Source organism: Cherax quadricarinatus, chromosome 96, assembly GCF_038502225.1.
Source record: "Cherax quadricarinatus isolate ZL_2023a chromosome 96, ASM3850222v1, whole genome shotgun sequence".
Classification (NCBI taxonomy): domain Eukaryota; kingdom Metazoa; phylum Arthropoda; class Malacostraca; order Decapoda; family Parastacidae; genus Cherax; species Cherax quadricarinatus.
The window spans coordinates 9,099,044-9,119,654 of NC_091387.1; the positions used below are offsets into that span (position 1 = coordinate 9,099,044).

The window sequence follows — 20,611 nt, forward strand, 5'->3', positions numbered from 1 at the left end:
TGTGACAACTAACACTGTTAGATTCCTTATCTTTTAACTCAACACCTCTAGCCAACACCCAAGCATTTATTTCTCTTACAACCCCATCTATAAATATATTGAACAACCACAGTGACATTACACATCCTTGTCTAAGGCCTACTTTTACTGGGAAATAATCTCCCTCTCTCCTACATACTCTAACCTGAGCATCACTATCCTTGTAAAAACTTTTCACTGCTTTCAATAGCCTACCTCCTATACCATACATTTGCAACATCTGCCACAATTGAACATTAAAATGGTATAAAATACCGACAGGTTGTTAGGTAGATACATATTATTAAATGGAGTTATTAAATGGAGAGTTAGAGGTATTGGGAAGATGGAAGGAATATTTTGAGGAATTGTTAAATGTTGATGAAGATAGGGAAGCTGTGATTTCGTGTATAGGGCAAGGAGGAATAACATCTTGTAGGAGTGAGGAAGAGCCAGTTGTGAGTGTGGGGGAAGTTCGTGAGGCAGTAGGCAAAATGAAAGGGGGTAAGGCAGCCGGGATTGATGGGATAAAGATAGAAATGTTAAAAGCAGGTGGGGATATAGTTTTGGAGTGGTTGGTGCAATTATTTAATAAATGTATGGAAGAGGGTAAGGTACCTAGGGATTGGCAGAGAGCATGCATAGTTCCTTTGTATAAAGGCAAAGGGGATAAAAGAGAGTGCAAAAATTATAGGGGGATAAGTCTGTTGAGTGTACCTGGTAAAGTGTATGGTAGAGTTATAATTGAAAGAATTAAGAGTAAGACGGAGAATAGGATAGCAGATGAACAAGGAGGCTTTAGGAAAGGTAGGGGGTGTGTGGACCAGGTGTTTACAGTGAAACATATAAGTGAACAGTATTTAGATAAGGCTAAAGAGGTCTTTGTGGCATTTATGGATTTGGAAAAGGCATATGACAGGGTGGATAGGGGGGCAATGTGGCAGATGTTGCAAGTGTATGGTGTAGGAGGTAGGTTACTGAAAGCAGTGAAGAGTTTTTACGAGGATAGTGAGGCTCAAGTTAGAGTATGTAGGAAAGAAGGAAATTTTTTCCCAGTAAAGGTAGGCCTTAGACAAGGATGTGTGATGTCACCGTGGTTGTTTAATATATTTATAGATGGGGTTGTAAGAGAAGTAAATGCGAGGGTCTTGGCAAGAGGCGTGGAGTTAAAAGACAAAGAATCACACACAAAGTGGGAGTTGTCACAGCTGCTCTTTGCTGATGACACTGTGCTCTTGGGAGATTCTGAAGAGAAGTTGCAGAGATTGGTGGATGAATTTGGTAGGGTGTGCAAAAGAAGAAAATTAAAGGTGAATACAGGAAAGAGTAAGGTTATGAGGATAACAAAAAGATTAGGTGATGAAAGATTGAATATCAGATTGGAGGGAGAGAGTATGGAGGAGGTGAATGTATTCAGATATTTGGGAGTGGACGTGTCAGCGGATGGGTCTATGAAAGATGAGGTGAATCATAGAATTGATGAGGGAAAAAGAGTGAGTGGTGCACTTAGGAGTCTGTGGAGACAAAGAACTTTGTCCTTGGAGGCAAAGAGGGGAATGTATGAGAGTATAGTTTTACCAACGCTCTTATATGGGTGTGAAGCGTGGGTGATGAATGTTGCAGCGAGGAGAAGGCTGGAGGCAGTGGAGATGTCATGTCTGAGGGCAATGTGTGGTGTGAATATAATGCAGAGAATTCGTAGTTTGGAAGTTAGGAGGAGGTGCGGGATTACCAAAACTGTTGTCCAGAGGGCTGAGGAAGGGTTGTTGAGGTGGTTCGGACATGTAGAGAGAATGGAGCGAAACAGAATGACTTCAAGAGTGTATCAGTCTGTAGTGGAAGGAAGGCGGGGTAGGGGTCGGCCTAGGAAGGGTTGGAGGGAGGGGGTAAAGGAGGTTTTGTGTGCGAGGGGCTTGGACTTCCAGCAGGCATGCGTGAGCGTGTTTGATAGGAGTGAATGGAGACAAATGGTTTTTAATACTTGACGTGCTGTTGGAGTGTGAGCAAAGTAACATTTATGAAGGGATTCAGGGAAACCGGCAGGCCGGACTTGAGTCCTGGAGATGGGAAGTACAGTGCCTGCACTCTGAAGGAGGGGTGTTAATGTTGCAGTTTAAAAACTGTAGTGTAAAGCACCCTTCTGGCAAGACAGTGATGGAGTGAATGATGGTGAAAGTTTTTCTTTTTCGGGCCACCCTGCCTTGGTGGGAATCGGCCGGTGTGATAATAAAAAAAAAAAAAAAATATATGCAACAGTTAGGTATCTTTATTTCGAAACGTTTCGCCTACACAGTAGGCTTCTTCAGTCAAGTACAGAAAAGTTGATAGAAGCAGAAGAGACTTGAAGACGATGTAATCAGTCCATCACTGACCACCTCAAAACTTTAAGGGTGATGGACTGATTACATCGTCTTCAAGTCTCTTCTGCTTCTATCAACTTTTCTGTACTTGACTGAAGAAGCCTACTGTGTAGGCGAAACGTTTCGAAATAAAGATACTTAACTGTTGCATATGTGTCTACCAAACAATCTGCCACAATGCCCCCCTATCCACCCAATCATACACCTTTCCCAAATCTATAAATGCCACAAAAACCTCTTTACCCTTATCTAAATACTCTTCACCTATATGTTTCACTGTAAACACTTGGCCTACACACCCCCAACCCTTCCTAGAGCCTCCTTGTTCATCTGCTATCCTGTTCTTCATCTTTTAATTCTATCACTAATAACTCTACCCTACCCTATAATTTTTACTCTTTTGCCCCCTTTGTCTTTATACACAGAAACTATGCATGTTCTCTGCCAATCCCTAGGTACCTTACTCTCTTCCATATATTTATTAATTAAAAGCACTAACCACTCCAAAACTATCCCATCAATCCCAGCTGCCTTACCCCCTTTCATTCTACCCACTGCCTCACAAACTTTCCCCACACTCACAACTGGTTCTTCCTCACTCCTACAAGATGTTATTCTTCCTTGCCATATACACTAAATCACAGCTTCCCTATCTTCATCAATATTTAACAATTCTTCAAAATATTCCCTCCACCTTCTAAATACCTCTAACTCTCCATTTAATAACTCTCCTCTCCTATTTTTAACTATCGAATCCATTCGTTCCCTAGGCTCTCTCAACTTATTAAGCTTGCTCTAAAAGTTTTTCTTATTTTCAACAAAATTTGTTGATAACATCTCACCCATTTTCTCATTTGCTCTCTTATTAGATTGCTTCACCACTCTCTTAACCTCTCTTTTTCTCTCCATATACTCTTCCCTCCCTGAATCACTTCTACTTAGTAAAAGCCTCTCATATGTTAACTTTTTCTCTCTTACTACTCTCTCTACATCATCATTCCACCAATTGCTCTTCTTCCCTCCCACACCCACTTTCTTGTAACCACAAACTTCTGCTGAACACTAACACTATATTCTCAAACCTACCCCATACATCTTCAACCCCATTGCCTATACTCTCACTAGCCCATCTATCCTCCAACAGTTGTTATACCTTACCCTAACTGCCTCTTCTAGCTTATAAACCTTCGCCTTTCTCTTACTTGCTACTTCCATTTTTCTTGTATCCCATCTACCTTTTACTCTCACTGTAGTTACAACTAAAAAGTGATCTGATATATCTGTGGTAAACATTATACACTGTTAATGCTGTCTTAAGCTTGGCAAACATTGTACACAGTTAATACTGTCTTAAGCTTGGCAAACATTGTACACAGTTAATACTGTCTTAAGCTTGGCAAACATTGTACACTGTTAATGCTGTCTTAAGCTTGGCAAACATTGTACACTGTTAATACTGTCTTAAGCTTGGCAAACATTGTACACTGTTAATACTGTCTTAAGCTTGGCAAACATTGTACACTGTTAATACTGTCTTAAGCTTGGCAAACATTGTACACAGTTAATACTGTCTTAAGCTTGGCAAACCCTCCCTCTTACTTGTTGTTGCCACCTTCCTCTTTTCCCATCTACCTCTTACTCTAACTGTAGCTACAACTAAATAATGATCCGATATATCAGTTGCCCCTCTATAAACATGTACATCCTGGAGCCTACCCATCAACCTTTTATCCACCAATACATAATCTAACAAACTACTTTCATTACGTGCTACATCATACCTTGTATATTTATTTATCCTCTTTTTCATAAAATATGTATTTTTTATTATCACACTGGCCGATTCCCACCAAGGCAGGGTGGCCCGAAAAAGAAAAACTTTCACCATCATTCACTCCATCACTGTCTTGCCAGAAGGGTGCTTTACACTACAGTTTTTAAACTGCAACATTAACACCCCTCATTGTACACTGTTAATACTGTCTTAAGCTTGGCAAACATTGTACACAGTTAGTTAATACTGTCTTCAGTTTTTTGGGTTCAAAAGTTCTTGGTATGGAGCCAGGCATCCTGTTAACTTCACTGCTTGATGCAAGACATTGTTTAATCAATTTTAGGTCAATGACTGTGACTATTCTAAGCTCTTTTTCTTCCTCTGACTCTATGAGTGGGTTTTCCTGTAAGTTATACTCACATTTTATATTAATTTATCCTAAGCCTAGCACTTTTTTTTTTTAAATACAGTAAGTAATCTGAAAAAGAGAAGAAAAATTTTCACCATCATTCAATCACTGTCTTCCCAAAGGTGTGCTGACATCACACCTCAGATGATCCTCTGAACTGTAACATCCTCACTGTACTCCCCACCTCCAGGATTTAAATCCAGCTAACATGAGTTTCCATGAATCCCTTCATATATGTTACCTTGCTCGCACTCCAACAGCCTATCTAATCATAAAAGCCACTTGCATCCACTCTTTCCCATCCAACATGTTCACATAAACCTGTTGAATGTTCAAGCCCCTAGCACTCAAAACCTTCCTTACCCCTCCCTCCAACTCTTCCTGGAATGACCCCCTGGTCTTGATGAATCAAGATTCGTCAAGACTAAGATTAGTTTGCCCAAATATATTGCATACTAGTGGCTTTCTTCTGTGCTAAATACTATTTTATTACACGTAAACTACATTAGCTGTATAAAGAATTACAAATTATATGCTGATGTAAACTGTCAAGAGATACACTTATAACATTTGGGAATCTTTATCGAGGAAGCATTTCACCAGCCAGTGGCTTCTTCAGTCCAGTACAGAGAAGAATGGTGGAAGATCAGGAGTTTGAGGTAACCAGTCCTTCAGTCGGGCTTAGAGACTGATTACCTCAAACCTTCCTCATCTTCCACCGTTCTTCTTTGTATTGGACTGAAGAAGTCACTGGCAGGTGAAACATTTCCTAAATAAAGATTCCCAAATGCTGAACAAATGTCTCATTCTTCAAATATTGTATTGTAAATGAAATAACAAGAGGCTTAAGAAGAAAATACACATACATAAAGTACACATACACAAAGTACACATACATAAGTACACATACATAAGTACACATACATAAGTACACATACATAAGTACACATACATAAGTACACATACATAAGTACACATACATAAGTACACATACACAAAGTACACATGTATACATACACAAAGCACACATACACAAAGTATACATACACAAGGTACACACACAAAGCACACATACACAAAGTACACATACACAAAGTACACATACACAAGGTACACATACACAAGGTACACATACACAAGGTACACATACACAAGGTACACATACACAAGGTACACATACACAAGGTACACATACACAAGGTACACATACACAAAGGCTGTATGAAAACTTACTCTGACAAATGAGAGCTTGCAGACAAGACCATTGTTAGTGTTCTTGATGATCATCTCTCCGTACTGGTCAACCCATCTCTGGCCTCCACCGAATAAGTTATGAACACATGTTGTGACCTTGTTCCACTCGTAATGGTCCTCCATACCTGTATCTATCGCTTCACCTAATATCAAGTGAACTTTACCTGTAGGAAGAAAATAAATGTGCAAAATTCTAGTAGAAATTTCCCGCCAAGTAACACATTTAAAATACAAGTGATCCTCGACTCATGATGGTTCGACTTACGATATTTTGACTTTATGATGGTGCAAAAGTAATTACTTTGGAGATGAAACTTAATTACCCAGCATGAGGTCGGCAAGTCTGTAGCTTGTATATATTTTTTTTACTTTTCAATACTGATATTTAATTAGTTACAATAATTATTTGTTTACTGACCTATTCAGCGACAGTAGTTATTTATTTACTTGTTTATTTACCATATCATATTCGTATACAACTTACGGTATTTTTGACTTACAATGGGTCTAGCGAAACCTAACCCCATTGTAAGTCGAAAACCACCTGTGCTGCACCTACTGTATAATGCATCAAGAGTGTTACAATTTTATCAAATAATTAATCTGAAAAACAGTTTATCCCTAAAAGGAAGTGTATGAAAAAAAAAAAACATGGAATGGGTGGGGACTGAATCCATGGCAAGCAAATCCTAAAGCTCCAGTTGGATGAATCATCTTATAGTCAGCAGGTCCAGTGGTTAACGCACTGGCCTGGAGCTTCAGGACTTATTTGCCATGGGTTCCAACCCCACCCATTACATGGTTTGTTTGCAATCATGATATTATGATTTCATGAGTCAGGAAGTGTATGAATTATGACCTACCACCAAGGAGCTGCAAGGCTTCCATACGTACATTTTGTTATTCATTTGCTATACAAATTAATTTTATAAACAAGATCTCTCAAAATGTTCTAAAAAGAGGTTAATTAACTTAACTGTGTTTTGGTGTATAACTGATATTCAACAGCAACAATATTTGGTAATGAATTCAATAAATGACAATTGTGAAAGTGTGACTCCCACCAGGCTGGCTAGTGGTGACCCAAGTGCGACTCTAGACATATAAACAAAGGACAAACATTAGCTAGGTGGCACTCAAGGAAGAAGAGTTATGTTTCAAGTAATTAATATTATTTGAAACTATGGGTTATATTGTACCTTACCTAACCTAACCTTAAGTGTTACTGACCTCTGGTTCAAGTCCTTGAAAAATACTGAATTTTGACAAGCATTTATTATGTTAAGAGCTGATAAATGTCAACAAGGGACAGAAGCTAGTCACACCACCTGACTTAATCACTGTAGGTTACTCGCTGTAACAGTACAGAAGGACTGCAGTTGGTCACAACAAATTTCATGGTTGTATACAGTAGCAGCAGTTTGGTAAAGCAATCCTTATAGGAGAGATGGTTGAGCGGATAGTTCTTTGGGCAGTAGCTCAACAGATCATTGGTTTGAGTCTCCGAAATAAATGAACATTTTTTAACACACCAGCCATATTCCCACTGAGGCAGGATGACCCCCCCCCCCCCAAGAAAAAAGGGAGCACATTCATCATCATTCTTTCAAACTACACTGCCCTTCCCACCTCCAGGACACAAGTCTGGCTGACTGGTTTCTCTGAAACCCTTTGTAAATGTTACCTTGCTCACACTCCAACAGCACATTCATTAAAAACCACTGATCTCCACTCGCTCCAATTTAACACGCCCATTCAAGCATGCTGAATGCTCAAGCCCCTAACACTCAAAACCTCCTTTTCCCTCCTTCCCTTCAACCTTTCCTGGGATGATCCCTACCCTTCCTTCCTCCCAGATTTATACACCTTCACAAATATTTATCTCCTTGTAAAGCTTACAATGTGTGGTTTACATGTCATAAGATTTAAATTACAAAGATGGCCACTATCATGCCTAGGCACTTCGAGCAGACTAATACTAATTCTTACGCTATTTTGACATAGGTCATATTTGAGCGGTACATTTGAACATATTATTAGGTACTTAATAAGGAACATTCTCAGTTAGGTACAACATAATTAGGTTTAAAATAGTTAGGTAGTCAAATCATTTAATATTAGTACAAATGGCAGATTTAGTAATGGGAATCGATTTGTCTTGGCATGATACATTGTTTGTATTAAAGCCATACTGGAGGTGTATCTTAGACAAACTTAGGATTAACTTAAGATTTAATAAGACAATATAAGATTTAGTAGGCAATAAATATATTAGGAATTGGATGTTTACAGTCCTTTGGGTGAGTGTAGGTGGAAATTATGGGGGAATTACAGATAACGATAAGTCTATATTGTTCTGGATGTGTTCATGATACAAAAAAGAGAATTGGGTGGTTTTCATATGGTTAGCTGATGATGGAGTGTGTTGTGGAGACGAGATGTTTTTTGACGGTAGTTTTGAAAATGGTGGTCAAGTCTGCGGTTCTAAAGTTTTCAGGCAGGGAGTTCCAGATTCTAGGCCCTTTTATGTACATTGAATTTTTGTATAGGTTTAGCCGGACATGAGGAATGCCATAGAGATTTTTGCATCTGGTGTCGTGTCAATGGGTCCTGTTGCAACTATCAAGAAATTGTCTTAGTTCCGGGATAAAATTAGAGTTTATGGTTCTGTAAATGTAGATTGCATAATAGTAGGTGTGAATGTTCTGTACGGTGAGTAGGTTTAGGTCTTTGAAGAGTGGGAGTGTGTGACCTCACAGATGTGGGGTCACCACCTTTGTGTATTGATGTGACCCTCACTATCTTGAGTAGTGCCGAAAAAGTGCTGGTTTCTAGTTATTTGTTAAAGAGTAATGAAATAGTAGGTGAGAGAACATGACCCGCTTGTTTGTACAATAATGGAGGAGCTTGAGCCAGATTTCCTGATTTATTTTTAAGTGTTTTAATAATCGCAGTGACTTCTGTGGGCTTGGTTGGTGCAAGATAGAAGGAGGGTGGGAAATTCCCCATCTAAATAATCGCCTGCTTGGGCGTTGGTACCCGGGATTTTACTGGCGAGATTTGATCCAATGCCTGAACCACCTCAACAGCCCTCTGAATTAAATGTTTCGTGACCCCCACACTGTCTTCTAATTACTACACTCCAAATTCTCTGTATAATACTCACATAACACAATGCTCTCAGAAGTGACACCATCACTGCCTCTTGCCTCCTCATCACAGCAACATTTAAAATCAGTGCCTCACACCCATATAAAAGTGTTGTTATTATGATACTCTGGCACAGTCTCTTATTTACCTCCACAGATAAACTTTCTTTTCACAGATGTTTTAACACACCACCCTCCTTTTACTATCATCTACTCTATGGTTCACTTCATCTTTCACAGACCCATCCACTGACAAGTTCATTCACAAATCTAAATACATCCATTTCCTCCAATCTGATATTCAATCTTTCCCTGCCTAGCCTTTTTGTTACTTTCATTACTATGCGCTTTTCTATGTTCACATACCCTCCTAAATTCCTCCACTAATTTTTGGAATTTCTCAATAAATCCTCCTAAATTCCTCCACAAATCTTAGCAACTTCTCAATAAACCCTCCTAAATTCCTCCACCAATCTTAGCAACTTCTCAACATACCCTCCTAAATTCTGCGACCAATCTTATCAACTTCTCAATAAACCTTCCTAAATTCCTCCACCAATCTTTGCAACTTCTCTTCAGAATCACCTGCAAGAACTGTGTCTTCAGAGATGAGCAACTGTGGCAACTCCCACTCTGTATCAGAGTCACCATCTTTTAGTGCCACACATCTCCCCAATACCCTGGCATTCACTTTATTTACAACCCCATCCATAAATATGTTAAACCACCACGGTGACATCATGCATCCCTACCAAAGTCCTACTCTCATTGAAAAAAGTCTTCCTCTCTCCTACATACCCTAACCTGATCCTCACTATCCACACAAACTCATTACTACATTTAGTAGCCTACTTCATAGCCCATGTCTAGTTCTTATGTAGCCTTTAAGCATTAGTATTAGTCTGCCTGAAATGCAGTGCATGTTAGTGCCTTTTTTCATGCCTAAAAATGTTTTATAACATGTAAACTACATTACCTGTATACTGAAGAAAAGAAATAAATTTATTCTTCTTCTTTCAACAAACAGGTCATATCCCACCAAGGCGGGGTGGCCCAAAAAGAAAAACAAAAGTTTCTCTTTTTAAATTTAGTAATATATACAGGAGAAAGGGTTAGTAGCCCCTTGATCCTGGCATTTCAGCTGCCAAATTTATTATTATTATTATTACTGTTAGAATCCTTCATCTGTAAGCCATACGTGTCGTAAGAGGAGACTAAAATGCTGGGAGCAAGGAGCTAGTACCCCTTTTCCTATATAAACTACTAAATTTAAAAAGAAAAGCTTTTATTTTTCTTTTTAGGTCATCCTGCCTTGGTGGGATACAGCCTTTGTATTAAAAAATTATTATTGTTATAATGACTATGCTTGATACTTTACTAAATGCTTCATTTAGTTCTTATGAAGATATGCCTACACTGTAAAGTTTTAGTTATACAGTGGACCCCCGGATTTCGTAGTCACCAGATTTCGTAATATTCAGAAATATAGTAATGTTTTTTCGTCAAAATATTGGCTTGGTGATTGTCATTTAGCTCGGTAATAGTCATTCATCCCGAACGCATCCAAGCAGCCCGACACACCATTTACAGTCAGTGTGTCACTATTTATTAGCCAGTGAGCACGATCCTATGCATTCATATGATACATTTCATAATATTCCATTCATTTTAGTGCTTGCAACTGCTAAATAAGCCACCATAGGCCAAAAGAAAGCTCCCAGTGCCAGCTCTTTGGCAAAGAAGGCAATAAACGTGATAGAATTCAAGAAAGAACACACCAGGCAGGGTACTTCCTCACACACAAGACAAGGTACTCCCCCACACTCACAATTTGATTTGAGTGGGACTTGCACTTTGGTCACACTTCATAGACACGCACATGCATATATATATATACATACATCTAGGTTTTTCTCCTTTTTCTAAATAGCTCTTGTTCTTTTTATTTCTTCTATTGTCCATGGGGAAGTGGAAAAGAATCTTTCCTCCGTAAGCCATGCGTGTCGTATGAGGCGACTAAAATGCCGGGAGCAATGGGCTAGTAACCCCTTCTCCTGTATACAATTACTAAAAAAGAGAAGAAGAAAAACTTTATAAAACTGGGTTGCTTAAATGTGCGTGGATGTAGTGCGGATGACAAGAAACAGATGATTGCTGATGTTATGAATGAGAAGAAGTTGGATGTCCTGGCCCTAAGCGAAACAAAGCTGAAGGGGGTAGGAGAGTTTCAGTGGGGGGAAATAAATGGGATTAAATCTGGAGTATCTGAGAGAGTTAGAGCAAAGGAAGGGGTAGCAGTAATGTTAAATGATCAGTTATGGAAGGAGAAAAGAGAATATGAATGTGTAAATTCAAGAATTATGTGGATTAAAGTAAAGGTTGGATGCGAGAAGTGGGTCATAATAAGCGTGTATGCACCTGGAGAAGAGAGGAATGCAGAGGAGAGAGAGAGATTTTGGGAGATGTTAAGTGAATGTATAGGAGCCTTTGAACCAAGTGAGAGAGTAATTGTGGTAGGGGACTTGAATGCTAAAGTAGGAGAAACTTTTAGAGAGGGTGTGGTAGGTAAGTTTGGGGTGCCAGGTGTAAATGATAATGGGAGCTCTTTGATTGAACTTTGTATAGAAAGGGGTTTAGTTATAGGTAATACATATTTTAAGAAAAAGAGGATAAATAAGTATACACGATATGATGTAGGGCGAAATGACAGTAGTTTGTTGGATTATGTATTGGTAGATAAAAGACTGTTGAGTAGACTTCAGGATGTACATGTTTATAGAGGGGCCACAGATATATCAGATCACTTTCTAGTTGTAGCTACACTGAGAGTAAAAGGTAGATGGGATACAAGGAGAATAGAAGCATCAGGGAAGAGAGAGGTAAAGGTTTATAAACTAAAAGAGGAGGCAGTTAGGGTAAGATATAAACAGCTATTGGAGGATAGATGGGCTAATGAGAGCATAGGCAATGGGGTCGAAGAGGTATGGGGTAGGTTTAAAAATGTAGTGTTAGAGTGTTCAGCAGAAGTTTGTGGTTACAGGAAAGTGGGTGCAGGAGGGAAGAGGAGCGATTGGTGGAATGATGATGTAAAGAGAGTAGTAAGGGAGAAAAAGTTAGCATATGAGAAGTTTTTACAAAGTAGAAGTGATGCAAGGAGGGAAGAGTATATGGAGAAAAAGAGAGAAGTTAAGAGAGTGGTGAAGCAATGTAAAAAGAGAGCAAATGAGAGAGTGGGTGAGATGTTATCAACAAATTTTGTTGAAAATAAGAAAAAGTTTTGGAGTGAGATTAACAAGTTAAGAAAGCCTAGAGAACAAATGGATTTGTCAGTTAAAAATAGGAGAGGAGAGTTATTAAATGGAGAGTTAGAGGTATTGGGAAGATGGAAGGAATATTTTGAGGAATTGTTAAATGTTGATGAAGATAGGGAAGCTGTGATTTCGTGTATAGGGCAAGGAGGAGTAACATCTTGTAGGAGTGAGGAAGAGCCAGTTGTGAGTGTGGGGGAAGTTCGTGAGGCAGTAGGTAAAATGAAAGGGGGTAAGGCAGCCGGGATTGATGGGATAAAGATAGAAATGTTAAAAGCAGGTGGGGATATAGTTTTGGAGTGGTTGGTGCAATTATTTAATAAATGTATGGAAGAGGGTAAGGTACCTAGGGATTGGCAGAGAGCATGCATAGTTCCTTTGTATAAAGGCAAAGGGGATAAAAGAGAGTGCAAAAATTATAGGGGGATAAGTCTGTTGAGTGTACCTGGTAAAGTGTATGGTAGAGTTATAATTGAAAGAATTAAGAGTAAGACGGAGAATAGGATAGCAGATGAACAAGGAGGCTTTAGGAAAGGTAGGGGGTGTGTGGACCAGGTGTTTACAGTGAAACATATAAGTGAACAGTATCTAGATAAGGCTAAAGAGGTCTTTGTGGCATTTATGGATTTGGAAAAGGCGTATGACAGGGTGGATAGGGGGGCAATGTGGCAGATGTTGCAAGTGTATGGTGTAGGAGGTAGGTTACTGAAAGCAGTGAAGAGTTTTTACGAGGATAGTGAGGCTCAAGTTAGAGTATGTAGGAAAGAGGGAAATTTTTTCCCAGTAAAAGTAGGCCTTAGACAAGGATGTGTGATGTCACCGTGGTTGTTTAATATATTTATAGATGGGGTTGTAAGAGAAGTAAATGCGAGGGTCTTGGCAAGAGGCGTGGAGTTAAAAGATAAAGAATCACACACAAAGTGGGAGTTGTCACAGCTGCTCTTTGCTGATGACACTGTGCTCTTGGGAGATTCTGAAGAGAAGTTGCAGAGATTGGTGGATGAATTTGGTAGGGTGTGCAAAAGAAGAAAATTAAAGGTGAATACAGGAAAGAGTAAGGTTATGAGGATAACAAAAAGATTAGGTGATGAAAGATTGAATATCAGATTGGAGGGAGAGAGTATGGAGGAGGTGAACGTATTCAGATATTTGGGAGTGGACGTGTCAGCGGATGGGTCTATGAAAGATGAGGTGAATCATAGAATTGATGAGGGAAAAAGAGTGAGTGGTGCACTTAGGAGTCTGTGGAGACAAAGAACTTTGTCCTTGGAGGCAAAGAGGGGAATGTATGAGAGTATAGTTTTACCAACGCTCTTATATGGGTGTGAAGCGTGGGTGATGAATGTTGCAGCGAGGAGAAGGCTGGAGGCAGTGGAGATGTCATGTCTGAGGGCAATGTGTGGTGTGAATATAATGCAGAGAATTCGTAGTTTGGAAGTTAGGAGGAGGTGCGGGATTACCAAAACTGTTGTCCAGAGGGCTGAGGAAGGGTTGTTGAGGTGGTTCGGACATGTAGAGAGAATGGAGCGAAACAGAATGACTTCAAGAGTGTATCAGTCTGTAGTGGAAGGAAGGCGGGGTAGGGGTCGGCCTAGGAAGGGTTGGAGGGAGGGGGTAAAGGAGGTTTTGTGTGCGAGGGGCTTGGACTTCCAGCAGGCATGCGTGAGCGTGTTTGATAGGAGTGAATGGAGACAAATGGTTTTTAATACTTGACGTGCTGTTGGAGTGTGAGCAAAGTAACATTTATGAAGGGATTCAGGGAAACCGGCAGGCCGGACTTGAGTCCTGGAGATGGGAAGTACAGTGCCTGCACTCTGAAGGATGGGTGTTAATGTTGCAGTTTAAAAACTGTAGTGTAAAGCACCCTTCTGGCAAGACAGTGATGGAGTGAATGATGGTGAAAGTTTTTCTTTTTCGGGCCACCCTGCCTTGGTGGGAATCGGCCGGTGTGATAATAAAAAAATTGCACATGAGTGAATAGATTTTTTTTTTCTTTTTTTTTTCAACAAGTTGGCTGTCTCCAACCAAGGCAGGGTGACCCAAAAGGAAAGAAAAAATCCCCAAAGAGAAAAATACTTTCATCATCATTCAACACTTTCACCTCGCTCATACATAATCACTGTTTTTGCAGAGGCGCCCAGATACAACAGTTTAGAAGCATATATATAACATATAACATAGGAGTGAATGATGGTGAAAGTTTTTCTTTTTCGGGCCACCCTGCCTTGGTGGGAATCGGCCAGTGTGATAATAAAAAATAATAATAATAATAATATTCCTCCAAACTGCCAATATCCCAAACCCCTCCCTTAAAGTGCAGGCATTGTACTTTCTATTTCCAGTACTCAAGTCCAGCTATATAAAAATAGAATTTTCAAAGCTTATTGCTTGGGAAACATTGAAAATTGGGTTGGGCAAATACAGTTCTGTTAGTGGGATGGTTTGTGAAGGACCTGCCTAGTATGGGTCAACAGGTCTGTTGCAGTGTTCCTGCTTTCTTATGTTCTTATGTACACCAGCTGAGGAAATTGCTTCAGAGGAGAGAGAGAGAGAGAGAGAGAGAGAGAGAGGGAAGAAGGTGCCTTCTTCAAAGATTAACCCTTAAACTGTCCAAACATAGATCTACTTTCACATGAGTAGTGCTTGAGAAGTAGACCTATGCTTTTTTTACATATTTTCCAATATAAAAAAAAAACGTAGATCAAAGTTATTTTTACACGCTTTCAAATATAAAAAACAAAAACATTTTTTACATACTTTCAAATGTTGAAAAAAACGTAGATCTATGTTTGGACAGTTTAAGGGTTAAGGACATTTGTGCAAAGTGGAGTGAGGTGCAAGCATAAATTTATGGAGGAACATCACCGTAACCCTCTCCCCTCCTTCCATCTTCCATACACCAACGAGAGTCTTCAATAAAGGTAAGTGTGATATTACTGCTTTATACTCGATTTCTCATTCTTTTCTGTACATAAATCGATATTTAGCCCTTTGAGGGTCGACAGGTCCTCTCCGAGACTCGTTCTCAGGGTCGGCCAAATTTAAAAAAAAAAAAAATTATTTTTTTCTTATGAAAAGATAGAGAATTTTTTCCCAATCATAATGACACCAAAAGTATGAAATTTGATGGAAAACTTACAGAATTATGCTCTCGCGAAGTTAGTGGTCTCAACGATGTTTACTCATCAGCAATTTTGCCCACTTTGAGCCCTATTTTCGGCCAATTCCAATGTACTAGTCGACAAAAATCATAACTACAGTGGACCCCCGCATAGCGACCTTAATCCGTGCAAGAGGGCTGGCTGTTATGCGAAATGTTCGCTATGTGAATGAATTTTCCCCATAAGAAATAATGGAAATCAAATTAATCCGTGCAAGACACCCAAAAGTTTGAAAAAAAAAATTTTACCACATGAAATATACATTTTCCTACACACAAAGAGAAGGATACATGCACAATAGTAGAGTAGTACATGCACAGTATATATTGTGCATGTACTACTCTACTAAATGAAGAATAAATGACACTTACCTTTATTGAAGATGCAGCAATGACTGATGAGACACTGTGTCCTGGGAGTGCCTTTTCCTCCTGAGTACTGTAGGTCCTGTTTGGTATTTTCTTCCAGAACAGGCCTTATCACACTGTGTATGTCACTACGATTCTTAAATCTCTCAAACCAACCTTTGCTGGCTCTAAATTCACCAATATGAGCACTAGTTCCAGGCATTTTCCCTGTTCACCTGGGTGTTAGTCGACTGGTGTGGGTTGCATCCTGGGAGACAAGATTAAGGACCCCAATGGAAATAAGTTAGACAGTCTTCGATGACACTGACTTTTTTGGGCTATCCTGGGTGGCAAATCCTCTGGGGTTAATTGTTTCTTGGTATTCTCAATAAGCCACACCAACAACGGTGCTACAGCAGCAGCAGCAGCAGCTGACGATGTTACAGCAGCAGCAGACGATGCTACAGCAGCAGCAGCAGCAGACGATGCTACAGCAGCAGCAGCAGCAGACGATGCTACAGCAGCAACAGACGATGCTACAGCAGCAGCAGACGATGCTACAGCAGCAGCAGCAGCTGACGGTGGTACAGCAGCAACAGACGATGCTACAGCAGCAACAGACGATGCTACAGCAGCAGCAGACGATGCTACAGCAGCAGCAGATGATGCTACAGCAGCAGCAGACGGTACTACAGCAGCAGGAGCAGCTGACGGTGGTACAGCAGCAGCAGCTGACAGTGCAGCAGCAGCTGACGGTGATACAGCAGCAGCAGCAGCTGTACCACCAATAGTAGCGATGGTTGATTGGGGTTTATTATACAACCTGGCCAGCTCGGAGACACGCACTCCACTTTCATACTTATCAATGATCTTTTTCTTCATCTCCATAGTAATTCTCACCCTTATTGCTGTAGGGTTGGCACTAGAAGCTTTCTTGGGGCCCATGGTCACTTATTTTCCAGAAAAAAATCACCAAAAACACTGTAATAATACAAAATGTTCCGATTGTATGCTTGGATGTTACCGCGGAGGCTGGCTGGTAAACAATGCAACCCGCGGAACATGTGAGCGTGGCTCAAGCGCACATTGGACGCGTCTCGGACGAAGGCCGCTGAGCGGGTTTTTGTCCACTATGCGGGGCAAAATTTTAGCGATCAAAGCGTCCGCTATGCGGATTGTCCGCTATGCAAGGCGTCCGTTATGCGGGGGTCCACTGTATTTCGTTAGAACTCCATTTTTTCTATCGAATGAGTACAAGAAACCACCCATTTATCAATTTCAACTATCCAATAAAGTGGTCAGAATTTAGCAATTTTGCCAATTTCACACAAATTTCAAAAAATGCCAATATCCGAATAGGGTCCAGAATAAACAAAAAAAGACATTCCTGGCACTAAAATAACAAGTTCTCTGTTTGTTAGTCACATCCCCAGGCCCCTCTTATATTTCTTTGGCTTTCCACTTAGAATTTTTATTCTTACAAAAAATAGAAGATTTACTGTTATGCAGACTGCTGCATTAGTGTAGAAATGGTATAAATAATATCAGCGCACTTATGAAAGAATATTAGACTCACCAGTTGACGTGTATTGGACGCTTGGCATGATTTGTTTACTTTTGAACTTTGATAAAAATCGAACATTTCTGCTACTTTGAACTCAATTTCAAGGTACTTTTCATTGTAAAACCAGTCAAAGTCAACTCAATTTCTGTAATATGTCTTCCATTCTATAAAATGAGACCAAGAAAACTAGAATACGACAGTAAATACCATACGAAAATACAGTGCAAAGTCGCTGTTTTATTCCAAAAACACGGCTCAAGTTTTTTTTTTCTCATAATGCACTGTGTGCTGCAGGATTTTTTTTATACTGTGCACAGTGACCACATAGACCCATTCTTTCATATGTAGGCCTACCAGCTTTCTTTCGCTAGATTTGAGGGCACTAGAATTTTGGCGTACTAGTACGTCAAAAACCCTGGGTCGTAAGCCGTACTAGTACGGCCGAAACCCTCAAAGGGTTAATCTTTAAAAAAAATAATTTCTGTTAATACTTTTGGGTGTCTGGAACGGATTAATTGGTTTACGTTATTTCTTATGAGAAAAATTAATTTGGAAATAGTCATATTCAGGTTTAGTCACTCTTTCTGGAACGGATTAATTACGATAATCGGGGGTCCACTGCATTTCTACTGAATATATTAACTTCTGTGTATCACCCAGCCTTGGTGGGAAATGATGAATGTGTTAAAAATGTACATTGGAACCATTTTGCTTATGAGGAAGATGCACAAGTGATTTAATTAATAAGAATAATGGAAACTTACCAGTTGGTTGGAATTCCAGAGACCTGCCCCAGAACTTGGTCTTGATGCGAATGTCTTGCCAGAACGTGAAGTTGTGACTTTTAGCATAGCAAGCACTGACTGGAGGGTGATGGCTTACCTGCAATATATGTCAAACAATCTTAATTTGATGGACTACATGCCAGAACACCATGACTGGAACAATATAAAATAACCCGCACACAGGAGAGAGAGAAGCTGAACTTGAACCATTTACAAGTCTTAAATTAGACACATGTGCAACTCTTGGGTATCTTTATTGAGGAAACGTTTCGCCACACAGTGGCTTCATCAGTCCATACAAAGGATAAACTTGAAGAACAGGAGAATGAGGTAATCAGTCCCTCAGCCTTGAGTCGATGTGGTCAGTCCATCAATCTTGACTGACCACAGCCATTAATGGCTTGATAAAGCTCCTGGAGAGTGAAACGTTGCCACAATAAATGTCACATTAGTTGCACTTGTGTCCTTTTACTTTACATATTGTCGGTAATTCTACCAACTTTATTACAACGATACAGTATTTGGATAAAGGTAAATGACATTTACGAGTGCATGCAGAAAAACCTTTAATATGCAAAGCATATCAGGCAAACTTAAGACTAACTTAAGATTAATAAGACAAGGGCAAATTTACTGGTGTCATATATACAGTCTTATAGGTGACTGTAAATATAAATTTAGGAGTTACAATGAATACAATAGATTTGGATATCTTAGTATATGCTGTATGGCTTTTATCAAGTCTAATTGTTTAAGGAATTACAGGTTTAATTATGACTATAGTTAATGAGGATTCTTGCATATTAACCCTTAAACTGTCCAAACGTAGATCTACGTTTTTTCAACATTTGAAAGTATGTAAAAAAACGTAGAGCTTCTTTTTCTTTTTTACATTCGAAAACTTGTAAAAAAATTTTGATCCACTTTTTTTTTTTGTTATATTTGAAAATACGTTATAAAACATAGATCTACTTTTGGAGCATTACGCATGTGAATGTAAATCTGCTTGGATAGTTTAAGGGTTAACATATAGGGGACACAATCAATGTTTTAATGGTTGAAAGGATTACAGATATTAAGAATAAGATTACTGCAACAGTGAGAATGTGGATATGTAGTTTTCACATATTTAGCTGATGCTAGTACAGTGGACCCTCGCATAACGCTATTAATCCGTTCCTGAGAGCTTAATGTTATGCGAAATGATCGTTATGTGAATGAATTTTCCCCATAAGAAATAATAGAAATCAAATTAATCTGTTCCTGACACCCAAAAGTACGAAAAAAAAAATTTTTACCACATGAAATATTAATTTTAATACACACAAACTGAAGAAGACATGCACAGTTACATGACACTTACCTTTATTGAAGACCTGGTGATGATTGATGGGATGGGATGAGGGGAAAGTGTTGATGGTCTTAGTGTTTAGAAGGGGAATCCCCTTCCATTAGGACTTGAGGTGTCAAGTCCTTTTCCGGGGTTACTTCCCTTCTTCTTTTAATGCCACTAGGACCAGCTTCAGAATCACTGGACTTCTGTCGCACAACATATCTGTCCATAAAGGTCTGTACCTCTCGTTCCTTTATGACTTTCCTAAAGTGGTTCACAACATTGTCAGTGTAATAGTCACCAGCACGGCTTGCAACAGCTGTCTGAGGGTGATTTTCATCCATAAAGGTTTGCATTTTAAGCCACATTGCACAGATTTCCTTAATCTTTGAAGTAGGTAACTTCTTCAATTTCTCTCTCCCCTCCTCCGAAGCAGTTTCCTCAGGTGTGGCCTCATGCTGATGAAGATGATCTAGCAGCTCATCAGTAGTTAGTTCTTCCTTGTCCTCCTCCACCAACTCTTCCACATCATCCCCACTAACCTCCAACCCCAAGGACTTTCCCAATGCCACAATGGATTCCTCAACTGGCATAGGATTCCCAGGGTTAGCCTCAAACCCTTCAAAATCCCTTTGGTCTACACATTCTGGCCACAGTTTCTTCCAAGCAGAGTTCAAGGTCCTTTTAGTCACTCCCTCCCAAGCCTTACCTATAAGGTTTACACAATTGAGGATATTAAAGTGATCTCTCCAAAACTCTCTTAGAGTCAGTTGAGTTTCTGAGGTCACTACAAAGCACCTTTCAAACAGAGCTTTTGTGTACAGTTTTTTGAAGTTTACAATAACTTGCTGGTCCATGGGCTGCAGGAGAGGAGTGGTATTAGGAGGCAAAAACTTCACCTTAATGAAGCTCATGTCCCCACAAAGTCGCTCTGCTAAGTCTGTAGGATGACCAGGGGCATTGTCTAACACCAGGAGGCACTTAAGGTCTAATCTTTTCAGTTAGGTAATTTTTCACATTGGGGGCAAATGCTTGGTGTAACCAGTCATAGAAAAAGTCCCTAGTGACCCATGCCTTACTGTTTGCCCTCTACAGCACACACAAATTAGCCTTGAGGATATTCTCTTGCCTGAACGTTCTGGGAGTTTC

The 20,611-nt window shown here is 39.7% G+C and overlaps 1 protein-coding gene across 2 annotated transcripts in view; it reads right to left on the reverse strand.

The window, feature by feature from the left end:
* Positions 1-20,611, reverse strand: part of LOC128701709 (oxysterol-binding protein-related protein 3) — a 347,084-nt gene that overhangs the window by 76,595 nt on the left and 249,878 nt on the right. For both annotated transcript variants that reach the window (XM_053795571.2, XM_053795569.2), the window contains 2 exons: positions 18,109-18,226; positions 5,795-5,979 (listed from right to left, as the gene is read on the reverse strand). In XM_053795571.2, the coding sequence (XP_053651546.2) occupies positions 5,795-5,979; positions 18,109-18,226 (303 nt within the window). The remainder of the gene's footprint in view (positions 1-5,794; positions 5,980-18,108; positions 18,227-20,611) is intronic.